General features: G+C 42.2%; 1 protein-coding gene and 1 long non-coding RNA gene across 2 annotated transcripts; one reads left to right on the top strand and one right to left on the bottom strand.

Annotated features, from left to right (window-relative positions):
- The first annotated feature begins 994 nt into the window (after nt 1-994).
- Nucleotides 995-1,559, top strand: LOC123066368 (uncharacterized). The gene is made up of 2 exons (XR_006431325.1): nt 995-1,124; nt 1,481-1,559. It is a non-coding gene; the product is annotated as an uncharacterized lncRNA (long non-coding RNA).
- A 9,001-nt stretch (nt 1,560-10,560) lies between these two features.
- Nucleotides 10,561-11,277, bottom strand: LOC123067830 (E3 ubiquitin-protein ligase RING1-like). Its single transcript, XM_044490450.1, has one exon. It carries the CDS (start codon nt 11,275-11,277, stop codon nt 10,561-10,563), a length of 717 nt encoding a protein of 238 aa, XP_044346385.1.
- Between the last annotated feature and the right edge of the window lie 4,616 nt (nt 11,278-15,893).

Raw genomic sequence — 15,893 nt, forward strand, 5'->3', positions numbered from 1 at the left:
CTCGTACCTTCGTACGCGGTGCTGGAGAGATGGGTGAGGAGCTCGAGCAGTTCGTGCATTCATCCCTCTCCCCTCGACCATCGAAGTTACTGCGACAAGATCCGCCACCTCGTCGACCCACCTCGACCCACCTCCTGGGGCGCATCTCCTTCCACCGCCACCACCTCCTTGAATGACTGCCGCCTCGAGGGGATCACCAAGATGGCCGATCTAGTGCGCCCCTTCCCACCTCCCCTCCCTTGGCCGCTCGCACTCGTCCTCTAATGGGTCTCCATCGTGCCATCTCTTCCTTGTTGATCTCGATTGCTGCCTCCGCCTCGTCTCTTCTCCACGGGAACAACATATGGCAACAAGGAAAGTGGCTCGGCCCAGCCATGGCCATGTCGCCGCCATCAGTTGTTTTCTTCGCCCTTCCCTCCGAACTCCTTCTGATTCCTTCATAATTTTGTAGCTAGGGTTTGTGTGTCCAGTCCACAAGATTTCTTACACCAACGATTGTTTCCATAAATCTATGTTTGCTATGGAGTGGTTTTGGGTACCCGTAAGATTCTTACACCAGCAACTAAAGTGACCAAGATTTGTCTTCATAGAATCCAGGTCTGCTATGGAGTGTTATTTTTCCTGCTGAGTGTACAATTTATTATAAATATTATACGATGAAGTACCAAAGTTCAAAGTGGCATATGATCAGATATTCAGATTCCCTTTGCAGGTTAAACTCTATACCAGCAAAAAAAATGTTTTAGAGTATATCTCCAAGATTCTCCATTTCAGATATTATAATTTCAGTGATGATGCCTTATTTCAAGATAAATGGTGTTGTTTTTGCTGCAGCTCAGGCCGGATTTTGGATTGCAAGGCTAAGCAGGTCATCTAAATTGGTATGCTTACATAGAATTCTTTCTATATTAGTTCTTTTGCAATCTCATTCTATCTGAACAACAAGTTTAGTGACACAAATGCAGAAGGTGAAAAGAAGAAATATATAAACCACATTGAGAAGTTAGTCCAATGAATGGGATGGGAGCCCTTCAAAGTCACATATACAAGCGATTTATGTTCAAGCTTTATACGAGCAGGCAATTGAGTTAATCGGAAAGGGGATAGCCTATGTGGATCATCAGGTTCATTTTCTCTTCTCCTTTCTTTATCATGGTATAATATGGAGTTTGAAAGGAATAGACATGTATATCGAGTCCTTGACAAATAAGTAAAGGCTAACTGGTATATGATGCTAGATTTTAGAGCAAATCAAGAAATACAAGGAAAAGAAGATGGATAGTATAGTTAATCTGTTGCACACATCTAAAATTGTTGGATGATTTCATTTTTTTAGTTCCATAGATGGGATTCAAATATTTACATGCATGATATATCACATATTTTAGAATATGCTTTTCCTTGTCTCCTTATTATGCTAATTGAGATTCAAAAAGAGAATCCATGACACATGTCCTTTGTTCTTTCCATTTTTTTCTAGGAGTTCTTTCAATTCTCCTATGCTTGGGATCTGTTTGATTGATGGACCTTAAAGCTCATGCGATAATGCATGAACTTGTCAAAAGGTGCACATTCTAAATCAGTAATCGTGCTTCTACATTAAATTATACATCTTTGGATGGATCACTATTTACTAACTACTGAGTCATAAGCACCAACGTTTGGGGCGTGTGTTAGTATCCCTGTGACTTGGCATGTGCAGAAAATACACCATTTCTCTTTATTTGCATCTGTTCATGACATTCTTTTGTCGTCTTGATACTTCATAAGTAATCTGACAAAGTCTAGGTAGTTGTTTTACTCTTTGTTGAATTCAGTTTTTATTGTGATACAAAGGAAATAATGTAAATCATTAGGATTCTCCAAGAGTAAATCAGAATGCATGCTTCATATAAAGGCTTGGTTGATCTTAATAAAATTTCACTATCGATGTTCTATTCTTACATAGTTTTGTTCGAATTCTTCTTACATACTTCAGTTTTGGTGTGTTGCCTGCTCATTCTTCTTAAATAGTTTAGTTTGAATTCTTTGCCTTGCTGATAGTATTTATATTGGCAGAGTAAAGAACTAAGCACTTGTCCTCTACGCACAAAAGCTAGATAGAGATTCTTTTGGTTGCTGCAGCGCATGCAATTCTATACGAGTATGTCACCAACTGGTTCAGATTGGATGAGTCCATGTACCATTGAGCTCTCAATGACTACTACGATAGCACCGGTAAGGTTCATGCTTTTCGATTTCTCCTGTGCAGTTTCCCTATAACTGTGAGGAATCGAATTCCATCTGTGTCTTGGTTGTCATTCTTACAGTTTGATATTAGAGCTTCATAGTAATTACAGTCTTTATTTTTATGATGAAGATTTGGTGGGTGAATTCTATCTGTGGTTGACGTTGTTGTTGTTATATGTTGAGGTTTTAAGTGTTGATTGGTGTCTTGTCAATTTGATAGATGCTCATAGATGTCTCCTTTACCGTATGTGTGGTTATTGATTTGGCTCTAATATGTATATATACGATGTGGTGAATATGTACAAATGGTTTAGGTACATGTGGTGCATGGTGCCTACTGCCAAACTAAAGTCGATCTCATCTTGTAATATCCGTAAAGCTGGAAGACGGAGATAATTAGGCCTGCAACACAAGGCAAAAATAGATGCTTAATCACACCTTTTGGCTCCTATAGGAATGATGAAGAATTTTCTTGGGCCAAAATGTACACTAGGCTTGTCATATCGTCTAGAGTAGCATACTTTGAAGCTTATGTGAAGTTGTTCCCTTGTTCTAGCTTTGACAAATATGACTGACAAGCGGGTGAAATGACAAGTTTGAATTTGCTGTTATGTTATTTGCATCATTCAAGGGCTCGTGTCACTAATCTCATGCTAACCTTTAACCTTCAACATATGTTGAAAGCCAAAGATGGCACCAGAGAGATAGGAGGTGTGTTTGGGAATAGGGTAGAAAAAAAGCATAGTACTAGCCTGTTACTTACATTTCAAACTAGATGTCTTTGATACCATACTTGATTTGTATATATAAGAGCATGTTTGTTTGATAATAACCTTCTTTCATACATCATCCACTTGCTCATTTTTGTTATCTATTTTGGTTGACTTGTATACCTAGAGGTATATCCTCTTCCTGAACATATGTCAACTGTGTGATTTATCTACTTATTGTGGGATTTCACATCCAGGTTCAGCTGCTACCAACATAAATGTGGCTATGTTGGAAGATGATACAGGAAATGTTCATGCCGCTCTAAGCCATTTGCACGAAGCACTATTATTAGTAGTTACAGAAGCTGGCACTTACATGGGTGCATGTTGGTGCCTTCTACAGATTAGGTTCATGTTTATCTAATGCAAATTTTGCTACCTATATGGCGCAAGATTGCTTTGCAATTCTCTTGGACACTAGGATTGATTGTGTTGCTTGGTTCTGGTATCTAAGGATCTCTTGTGCTGAAACATTGCGGTGCTTTGCCAAGTGTTTGTGGTTCTTTTTTACTTGTAAAGAAAACTTACGCTAACAATCGTTAGTTCATTGGGGCACATGAACCATAGTGAACATTGGTTAAGATGAACACATTGACATAACGGCATTGATGTTTGATGTATGTATGTTTGTATGGTCCGCGATGGTGGCATGAAAAGTGAATCAAGTTGGTAAACAATCTGAGATGATGGTTGGTTTGATATTATGGAGATGGTCACTGTAGAAGTGAAATTTAATCTATAGTAATGGATGTGTCTGATACAATACTGGCAATGTCAGTATCATAGTGCTGTATGGAGTAGCAGAGGGAAATGTGTGGTGTAACATGGTTGAGCGAGCCAGGACTTTCTGGTCTCTTGCTATTTGTAAATAAATTAGCTGATTTTATCTTGATTCTAAATTTCTAATACAGCTACATATGTACATACTGCTATGGGACTGCATATTGTCAATTTTCTTATTTTAGTTAAGTACTGCATTTTAGATGTGCACTGTGCTTGGAGCAACTAACACCACCAGGACCGTAAGATTTTGTGATTTATACCAAAAACTGTTCCATGTTACTTGACAATAAATGTGTATGAACTCATGTGAATATAGACACCCTAAAGGTGCAATGAGGTGCATCAGCAAGGCCAGTGTGCCACAAGTATGCACTCAGGAGGCCCGCCATTGGCGGGCCCCAACCACTAGTTGACATTAATTGATGGGCATCTCCATAGCCCGTTGATTAGCTGCGTCGATGTGAGACTTTCTCCCTTTTTGTCTTCTCCACATAACCTCCATCATTATATTCTATTCCACCTATAGTGCTATATCCATGGCTTGCGCTCATGTATTGCGTGAGGGTTGAAAAAGCTGAAGCGCGTTAAAAAGTATGAACCAATTGCTCGGCTTGTCATCGGGGTTGTGCATGAGGGGGGCATTTTGTGGGACGAAAATGAAGCATGGCCAAACTATATGATTTTGTAGGGATAAGCTTGCTTTGGCCTTGTTGTTTTGAAAAGACATGATTGTTTTATTGGTACGCTAGAAGTATTATTGTTTTTATGTCAAATGATAGACTATTGCTTTGAATCACTCGTGTCTTAATATTCATGCCATGATTAGACATATGATCAAGATTATGCTAGGTAGCATTCCACATCAAAAATTATCTTTTTTATCATTTACCTACTCGAGGACAAGCAGGAATTAAGCTTGGGATGCTGATACGTCTCCATCGTATCTATAATTTTTTATTGTTCCATGCCAATATTCTTCAATTTTCATATACTTTTGGCAACTTTTTATACTATTTTTGGGACTAGCATATTGATCCAGTGCCCAGTGCCAGTTCCTGTCTGTTGCATGTTTTATGTTTCGCAGAAAACCAATATCAAACGGAATCCAAACGGGATAAAAACGAAGAGAGAATTATTTTGGAATATTTGGGATTTTCCGGAGGAAAAATCAACGCGAAATGGTGTCCAGGGTGGCCACGAGACAGGGGGCGCGCCCTGGACTCTCGTGGGCCAACCATAAGGAGGTTGACGCTCTTCTTTTGCCACAAGAAAGCTAATTTTATGAGAAAAATCTGGGTGAAAGATTCACCCCAATCGGAGTTACGGATCTCCAAATATAAAGGAAACGGTGAAGGGGCAGAAACAGAGAGCGCAGAAACAGAGAGATAGATCCAATCTCGGAGGGGCTCTTGCCCCTCCTAAGCCATTGGAGCCAAGGACCAGAGGGGAAAACCTTCTCCCATCTAGGGAGGAGCTCAAGGAAGAAGAAGAAGAAGAAGGGGAGCTCTCTCCCCCTTGCTTCCGGTGGCGCCGGAACGCCGCCGGGGACCATCATCATCACCGCAATCTTCACCAACACCGCCGTCATCTTCACCAACATCTCCATCACCTTCCCCCTTCTATATTCAGCGGTCCACTCTCCCGCATCCCGCTGTACCCTCTACTTGAACATGGTGCTTTATGCTTCATATTATTTTCCAATGATGTGTTGCCATCCTATGATGTCTGAGTAGATTCCTATTGTCCTATCGGTGATTGATGAATTGCTACGATTGGTTTGAGTTTCATGCTTTATTATTGGTGCCGCCCTATGGTGCCCTCTGTGTCGCGCAAGCGTGGGGGATTCCCGTTGTAGGGTGTTGCAATATGTTTATGATTTGCTTATGGTGGGTTGCGTGAGTGACTGAAACACAAACCCGAGTAAGTAGGTTGTTGCATATGGGATAAAGAGGACTTGATGCTTTAATGCGATGGCTGGGTTTTACCTTAATGAATCTTTACTAGTTGCGGATGCTTGCTAGAGTTCCAATCATAAGTGCATACGATCCAAGAAGAGAAAGTATGTTAGCTTATGCCTCTCCCTCAAATAGAATTGCAATAGAGATTATCGGTCTGTAACGTAGTCAATTGCTTAGGGACAATTTCACAACTCCTACCACCACCTATCCACACTCGCTATATTTACTTTATTGCATCTTTATCTAAACAGCCCCTAGTTTATGTTTACGTGCTCTTTATTATCTTGCAAACCTATCCTATCACACCTACAAAGTACTTCTAGTTTCATACTTGTTCTACGTAAAGCGAACGTCAAGCGTGCGTAGATTTGTATCGGTGGTCGATAGTACTTGAGGGAATATTTATTCTACCTTTAGCTCCTCGTTGGGTTCGACACTCTTACTTATCGAAAACTATTGCGATCCCCTATACTTGTGGGTTATCACATACCACATCACCTTCGCAGGAATCTTCTTCCTGGGCCGCTCGCCCTCGACATCACCAGGGTCATCGCGGCTGATCTTATAGCGTAATGCACCGCATAACGGGCACGCGTTCAAATCCTCGTACTCATCGCGGTAGAGGATGCAGTCATTAGGGCATGCATGTATCTTCTGCACCTCTAAACCTAAAGGGCAGACAACCTTCTTCGCTTCGTACGTACTCACAGGCAATTCGTTGTCCTTTGGAAGCATATTCTTTATCATTACCGGCAACTTTCCAAATCCCTTCTCAGATAGACCATTCTCTGCCTTCCATTGCAGAAATTCCAGTATGGTGCCCAGCTTTTTCTTGTCACCTTCGCAATTCGGGTACAACAATTTCTTATGATCCTCTAACATGCGCTGCAACTTCTTTTTCTCCTTTTCACTTGCGCAGTTTCTCTTTACATCGGCAATGGCCCGACCTAGATCATCAGCGGGCTCATCTGATGCCTCTTCTTCAGCTTCTTCTCGCATGGCCGGCTCAGCTTCTTCCCCCAATGTTGTATCATCGTATTCAGGGAACCCATGGCCAGGATAGCTATCGCCATCCTCTTCTTCTTCATTGTCTTCCATCATAACCCCTCTTTCTCCGTGCTTGGTACAAACATTATAGTGGGGCATGAAACCGGACTCAAACAGGTGGACGTGAATGGTTCTTGAGTTAGAGTAATTGTGACCATTCTTACATCCAACACATGGACAAGGCATAACACCATCCGCCCGCTTGTTTACCTCAGCCGCAATCAAAAAAGTGTGCACGCCATCAATGAACTGGGGAGAGCATCGGTCATTGTACATCCATTGCCGATGCATCTTCATTACACACCACTGAATAGACCAAATTAATACAAGTTCATACATAAAGTTCATATACAACACTTAAATGCAACATACAAATAACTCTCTAGCTAAAAAATTTAAATGCAACAACAAATGCGATCAAGATCGCAACTAAGGTAACAATTGATCTAACAGCATAATGATACCAAGCCACACTATCAATGGCATATTTTCTAATCTTTCTAATCTTCAACCGCATTTTCTCCATCTTGATCTTGTGATCATCGATGACATCAGCAACATGCAACTCCAATTCCATCTTCTCCCCCTCAATTCTTTTCAATTTTTCTTTCAAATACTCGTTTTCTCTTTCAACTAAATTTAACCTGTCGACAATAGGGTCGGTTGGAATTTCCGGTTCACATACCTCCTAGATAAAAATATCTATGTCAACTTCATGGGAACAATTTGTCATCAACACGAAATGCAACAAATAGTTTTAAAAGGGAGTATACGACATCTGAATCATAACACAGACAAGGGCCGGCGGGGACGGATATCAAAACGATGGCACTATGTATAACAAACAACGTATGGGTAAGATAATTATACAAGTAACTATATATCTAAATCACACAAACAAGATTTTTTTTATATAAAAAAGATAAGAACAAGAGGCTCACCACAAGGTGGTGCCGGCGACGGGTCGGTGCGGACGATCGACGGTGGTTACGACAGAGACGGGACGACACTAAGTAAACCGCACCTACATATGCAAACTAAGAGTTATTTTAAGCTTAAATTGCATATAAATCAAATATACTACCACATATAATTCCTCCCAAATTACTAAAACCCACAAATTAATCATTATATAAAGCATTGCAAGAGCTAATATAGCAATGAGAGATGAAAGGACAAAGTTGCTAACCTTTGTGATCACTTGAATGGATGGGGGCCTTCAAATCTTGACAAAATTTGGGAAAAATGTGTGATGAGCTCGAGGGGAGAAGAGGAAGAACAGAGAGGAGAGGAGAGGGGAAAGGGGGAAGAACAGAGCGAGCTGGACGAAGGGTTTATATGCAGGACGACCTATAGTACCGGTTTATGGCACGAATCGGTACTAAAGGTGCTGGACGGGCCCCAGTCTGACAACATCCTGCCACCACATCCTTTAGTACCGGTTCGTGGCACGAACCGGTGCTAAAGGTTCGCCACGAACCGGTACTAAAGGGAGCGGCCCGCCTAGCCATTGGAACCGGAACTAATGATCACATTAGTGCCGGCGCAGTTTCAAACCGGGACTAATGAGCTGCACATTAGACCCTTTTTCTACTAGTGCCACCCCACGCCGCCCAAAGTAGCTCCCAGGTCGGAGAAGCCGACGGAGCCGTCATCTTCGAAGCCTGCGTCAGCGAATCCTGAGATGAAAGAGAAGGGCACGTCAGAGAATTCGACGAAAGAGAAGGGCAAGTCCGAGAAGCTGGCGAAGCAAAAGATGAAAGAGAACGGCAATGGAGCCGGTCGCCATGGAGAGAATCCTCCGGTAACGAGCGAGATCCTTCTATTCTGTATACTCCATTCTTCCCAAGTCTAATTTTTTGCATGCAATCCCATAATTTACGGCACACTTGATCAAGGATGCCTTCCTCTTTTAGTTTTTAGTCGTGAATGCCTCTCTGTAATGAAACTTGCGCTAATTTTTGTGCTGGAAAGTTCTACGCTTAACGATATGGATAGGAGGGACTAGTAATTTAACTTTGTTTAAAACCAGCAACCGAATCAACAAAATAATTGTAGTACTCCTAAATGGCTGATCAAATACGCAGTAGACATAATACAAAGTAGTTTTGTACGTAAGTTGTTTTCTCTTTTTGTTGATTGGCCTGTTTTACACTAAACGTCTAGAAATTCAAGACTAGTGTTTGTAGCTAATTTGTTCACTGTGAATCTGTGGTAACTGGGCCAACTTGTCAGTTATGCGCGTTCCAACGGTCACAATGTATGTACTATACATACATTGTATGTACTATATTAAATTTTAGGCTCACATGTTTCAGTCCATGTCAACAATTTTAGGCTGCTTGATGATGCCTAGTTGTGTTTTTGGTTGCTCGAGTCAACTATGGTCATGTTTACTGGACATCATGGTTATCGTCTCTGTTTATATGCCTTAAAATTTGGAAATTGCTAATTTTTTAGCATAGGCTTTCTAAATGACGTTCAAGTTGACTGGAGAACATCATATTGATTCGACTTATGCAAGTTCTTAGTCTCTAGTCATTGAAACTGTTGGTGATTGCCCTTAATTTTGGATGGTCTTTACTATAATATTTTTTTTGCATGGACAAAAATCAGAGAGGCGAGCTTGATCCTTTATTTTGTCATGCCACTTTCTGTTGCTTCTTTCGTTATGCTACTCAAATACAATCAGTGTGGTTACTCTTTGTAGATCCTTTCGGGATTCGTGCCAAGAGCATTTGAGCTCGAGCTCAGATTAGGACTTTCAGGAACAATGTATAGATACTGAAGTATCAAGCCCATGCCAATTCCATTTCTGTTCTCAACGAACTTGATAGATAATAACTGACTGAAACAGAAAGTGACAAACTTAAAGATAATAACTTAATGTTCCTTCTTTTTTGAGAAAAATAACTTATCATTTCTGGAAAAAAGAATAGATATATTTTGTTTGAGATGAAAAGAATAGATAGATAGATAGATAGATAGACTAATCGATAGATAGAATTTTTATGATAAAGGGTGGGATAGACAGATAGATAGATAGATAGATAGAGGAAACTGCTAAGATTTGGGTACCGAGCATAAAAATTGGTTACCAGGGGCGGTAACCGCAAATCCCAGTACACCATGAGAAGCCGTCTTACCGGGCTGAAAATTCTAAAATTTTGAATTTGAATCAATTTTGACTGAATTTTGGATGAATTTTATCCAGAATCAAAATTCATTTAAAATAATTGTTTGGTAACTGTCCGGCATTTTTGGTTACCGTGGTAACCAAATACCTCAGTGCCCCACGAGATTTTCTTTCATCCGGGGTCCATTACCTTGGTCGAGTGAATAATATGTATAGCTGGTTGGGGTCTGGTCTTTCTGATACCTTTAAACTATGTGAAACTGATTGTGACCGTATTATTTGAATAACACAAGTATCTTTTTTCTGGCGAGAAAATAATACAAGTATCTCCCATGCAAAAACATGAGTGAATGTATAGCCAATCTTTAAAACTAGAAGGCTGGAACAATGGATATAATGAAGTCTCAAGCCCAGCCCAATTCCATTTCTTTTAATTACCAACGAACTTAACAGATAATATAACTGACTCAAACTGAAATTGACACACTTAACAGATAATATAACTTAACAGATAATATAATAGCTTGGCACTCTTTCTGGAAAAATAATAGATAGATAGAGGAAACTGCTAAAAATTGGGTACTGCTTGGCTGCCTGGCTAGGCCTTGAGACTTGAGTCCCACATCTCCCCTGTGCACTACAGGTTGAGAAACTCCGGCAGAGCGCAGAGCCTCACGTCGCCACGGCACATCGGGCAAGTTGTCTTCTTAGAAAACCATGTGGAAATGCACTGGCTGTGGAACGGGTGCTTGCACGGCAGCTCCACGGCGGGCTGTCCTTCCAGCTCCAGGCCATCCAAGCAGATCGGGCAGTCGTCGGCCCTCTTGCTGCCGCCCAGCTCCCACTCCTTGCAAGCCATAAGGAGGGCCAGCTCGCCGTGTATGAACCGCCGGTTCACCTCCATCGCGAAGCAGAAGGTGAAGCCGTAGCTGGCGTCGTCACCGTGCGCCAGGCGGACGATCTGCGGCACGACGTCCGCCGGCACGACGGCGTCCCACTCGTCCTCGGGAAGGTCGAGCGCCCGGACCTGCGGCAGCTCCGCCAGCATCCCGCGGAGGGCCCAGCGGCAGGCGCCGTCGCTCTGGAGCGTGGAGAGGTCTCTGACGAGGAATGTGGTGGTGGCGGTGTCGCTGCCATCCCAGATGTACTCCTGCTCCAGCACGTACGGGCGCTGGCCGTGCCCGCGGAAGTCCAGGGACCGCTTCACGTAGCACGTCACCATCACCGCGAACAGGTAGCCGGTGTTGGCCGGCGCGGGATCCTCGGAGAAGCAGATCGTGGTCGCCTCCACCTGGCGCACGACTACTGGGCCAGCGACGGCGGCGAGGCCGGCGGCATGCTTCGACATCGCCATAGCTGCACCGGGCCGATCCGAAGTGGCAAAGTGGTAGATGGTGTTGGTCACCGGGCGGTCGGCGGCGCTATATGTAATCGACTACCGGGCGGCGCGGGCGCGTACCGCTCTTATCACTCGGAGAATGCTTCGCGCCCGCGGGAATTTTGAATTGTTTTTCTTTTTAGGAAACAAACGCGATGCAAACCAAACTATTCCCCGTTTCACACGGCCAGTCGGAGAATGCTTCGCGCCCGCGGCATTTAGCGCAAGTGAACCCAGCTTCGCCTCAAGCACCAGTAAAATGGGCCGGATATTTGCGCGGCCCATTAGCATATATGTTTTTCTACTTCCAAAATAGCATTTTCTATTGTCTTTAAAGTATATAAAATATACTTCTTTCGTCCCATAATATAAGAACATTTTTGACACTTCTTTAAAATATACATTTTAGTGTTCGGTGTGATGGATGATATATAAAAAGTAATAACAAATCAAGAGAAAACATTACGTCTAACTCATTGTTTTTTTCATGGTAATACGTGTCTCATTTATATCATAAGGATCATAGTACAAGTCACGTACATACCGACCTCACAAAACTGAAAAGACAACAGAACACTAGCCTTTGCACCCAGAAACACCAGCCAAGAATTAAAATTACAACCAAGACCAAATAATCCTCTGAGCTTGACACCAACGCCCGTCACCTGCATGTGGCACCACCATAGCAGCCACCAAAGGAGAAAATGACGGATCACCTCCATATTGGAGCTTGAAGTGGCTCCATCGATGATATGCAGCTTTGCGGTCCTTTAAGGTGGCTCGCCAATAAAGTCGAAGCCATTGCCGTTGAATGAATCAGACCGTGGCAACAATTCAGACAATGCCATTGAACTCCAGATCTGGCTCCCCCGCCCAACTAAGACGTTGAAGGAGGAAGACATACATGTCTGCCACGAATCACGAACCCAGCACACGATCCACCATCTTCCAGATGCCGCCGTTGCAGACCACAATTTGCATCCTCTCCTAGACTACCTCCCAAGCTCCGCGGCGGCGCTGGAGCAAATGATGTCGCAACGGCGGAGCCCGAGGACACAGGTCCACCACAATGATGCCGCCACCGCCGCACCACCCTTACTTGAACAGACTGGTTTCCAAGTCAACCCCAAAAGCGGGTCGTCTCATCGAGGAAGGATATGAAGATTTATTAGTCGGCGCCATCGCCATCACCGAAATCAAGATGATGAACACCCAAAATCCCTAAGAAACTAATGCCTAAAACAATTCACACGCGTGGATCCGGCGACCCCCCCCCCATCACCACCACCAACACGACCACCACCAACGACCGAGGTCTTCAACAGAGGTGAGGCGCCGGAGAACGGCGGTGGAGGAAGGCACCCTGGCGGCTGGAGGCGAGATCGCCTTTCTTTCTTCTCCTGGAGTAAAGAAAGCGATGCGTGTTTTCCAGATCTGCTAAGTGGATCGAACTAGACGCGTCTAACTCATTGCGTTTTTTTAACACAGTACAGACGCAAGCGCTCATATACACGCGCATACACTCACCTGTATGAACGCACACACGCATACCCTACCCCTATGAGCAGCTCCGAAAGATTGAGATGGCATATCATCTTGAAATTTACGAAGTCGCCGTAGGCACCTCGTCGTCGATGGGAACGTCTCCTCCCACGGAATACACATCGCCGAAAATCCTGAAATAAATCCAGGAATAAATGCGAGCACCATAATTTGAACCCTGATGAGCTGGGGATACCACAGTCCCTCTAACCATACAACCACAGGTTAGTTCGCGTCTAACTCATTGTTTGTTCGTATGGCTTCTTAGATTGGTATGTGTATATACCTAAAAATAGGGTATTTACGTTTCTAGTGAAAAGTATTCCAAAAAATCACAAGTTCAAAATATTTTGTGAAATAGTTTGCCGCCTGAGTGCGAAATAAAAAAACTAAGGACGTAGGAGTTGAAGTTTCAATAACGACGATACATGGCAAATGATCTGAAGTGTGACAATTCTGATGATTTTCCATGGTACTGGGGAATCGCAGGGTCCAAGTGTGTGTCTTGGAAAACCAGTCTAGCTAACTGTTCTAACATTGGGTGATCATGCATGTTGCTCTAGGCAAACGCACACCCTTTAATCGTAAGGTCAATAAGACCCAAGTGGTTGATCATTACATTCAAGATGAATATATCATTCATATTAGCTCCTGGTAGATTGTAGTTTCTAGTAGATCGTTAGAAGCTCTTCTCTCCAAGGAGAATCCAGTTATGAAGTTAGTTGACAAGCTCTGGTCATATCGGTAGGAACCTTGTGGCAAATGTTTGGAACACTTTCTACCCTGGCCTAGACGCCTAGTTAGCAAATGCATGTCTGCTAAATTTCAAACCCTGGTAAAAAAGCTATCAAGAGAAGGAAAGTAAATATATTCCACATGGATCTTCAAGTGGAGATAATTATTACGCCCATCATTTTTTTTGTTAGCTATGTATATTTTGTTCGGTTTTGTTTGTCCTTTCCCCTGTTTTTGGTTTATACATCATTATTTTTTTGGAGTAACATATTAATTCCAATTGCTATTTTTAGTGTTTTCGATGCAAAAGAAAAAGGTATTTTACGGAGATATAAAATCAGGAAAAAAATCACTTCCAAAATTTCATCGAAGGAGTTATATCAGCCAAAGAACCACTAGAGGAGGCGAGGTGGGCAACACATTCATGGCCCACGTGGCCCAGAACTAGGGCACGTGGAGGGGGCGTGAGGAGCCCCTGGTTACCGCCTCCAGCACCTCTTCACCCCGATCGCTTTATATGCCCCCCAAAACCCTTAGCTATATTTATCGCATAATTTTCTGCCTCCACCTAGATGTGATCCGAGGGGATCCAATCAGGATTTCTTTTCTGATATTGTGGTTGTGAGGGAGATCATCGTCGATGACATCTTTATCGACATTGTTGCTCGCCTGATTATGTGTGAGTTTCCCTTAGACTATTTGTCCATAAAAGTAGTTACGTGGCATCTTATCTCTCTCGTTATTCAGTAAAAAGATATATAACATGAACTACCTACCATGATTATGATCAATTTGAACATGGTGTGTTTGTCACGGTGTGAGGAATTGTTGTTTTGATTTTGTTTTGGTTATGTGAACATGATTTATATAATGATATACTCTCGAGTCGTTTAGTTTATTCGCTGGTTATGTTTTGATGAACGGTCTGCAATAGGGAGTGGTGTGCATTAGTTTGGTTTGATCGCTTTGAGAGATTATTTTTAGGGGTTGTAAGAATAGAAAGCGCAATGGTGTATCATTGCCACTAAGGATAAAAAATATAGTTAATCTCGCTATCTTTTCAATGGATGAGGTGTAGAGAACCCAATTGATAACAATATTGCACGTTGCTTAGTGCAATACTCTATTTTATGACTTAATACTCATGATGTGATGTTGTATAGCAGTCTTTGGGTGGACTATTAGCTATATATGCATGTTGGATAGTGGTCTATGGATATAATGCTGTAATGCCTATATATAATCATGACATGTATGATTTTGCCATAAACACTAGAATTTAGTTGGTATGTACTTGTAATTTGTTAACCATGCCTATGCTCTCTCTAGAGACGTCGTTAGTGAACTTATGGATCCCGTTCCTATTTTCCTCATAAATACAAATAATTATTTTCTTTTGTATTGCTATTTAATATCTGAACTTTTTTATTTTATTCATTCTCAAACAATTCCAAAGACTTGATATGCTAATCCTTGTTTAACTACCCAAGCTAGTGAGATTGAAAACCTCACCAGAACAGTTGTGGACACAAGTTAAGTTTTTTAGTTGAGTTTACGGCCGATGATTGAGCTTGTAGTTTAGCTTCACGGATTGATTACCTTGGTTCCTTAACTGAGAGGAAAGCTATATAAGTAGTACAAACCCTTATGTCTCAATGCCAAAAACATAATTGTTTTCGCACCATAGCCAGGGAACATCAGGTTCCTATCACAAACAATTCCCTCAAGCAAAATTGTATGTGTAGTCTTGTATTATTTCTGACCCGTAAAGCCAGAGGTTCCCACAATGGTTTTTATCATATTTTGTCGTAGGCTTTCCTATAGTAGCTAGTGATCAATTCAAAGTAAATACAATGTGCTCTTGCTTTGTCACGGGACACATAAGTATGAAAAGTCAAATATGATGGGTATTAGGCCTACACCACAACTTAGCTATTTCGAGCAAGAAAACTACATAAAAATCTAAAAGATAGGGAAGAAAAGATATTTCTAGGTCAATCCATTTTTCTCCAAAGATAAAAATTAAGTCAACGCCATGACAACTCTATTCTCATTTTTGTTGTCAATGGGTCACTACTAGAAAAAGGCCTACTAATGGTGCACCGGTTTTGCCTATTAATGGCGCACTACTGGTGCGCCATTAGTATCACGCCACTAGTATTTTTTACTAATGGCGCACAGCTGGTGCGCCATTAGTATCTGGTATACTAATGGCGTACCGTGCAGTGCGCCATTAGTTTTGCCCACAGTGCGCCACTAGTGTCTGCTATACTAATGGCGCATCATATGGTAGTGCGCCATTAGTAACAATTTTT

Source organism: Triticum aestivum, chromosome 3B, assembly GCF_018294505.1.
Source record: "Triticum aestivum cultivar Chinese Spring chromosome 3B, IWGSC CS RefSeq v2.1, whole genome shotgun sequence".
Taxonomy (NCBI): Eukaryota; Viridiplantae; Streptophyta; class Magnoliopsida; order Poales; family Poaceae; genus Triticum; species Triticum aestivum.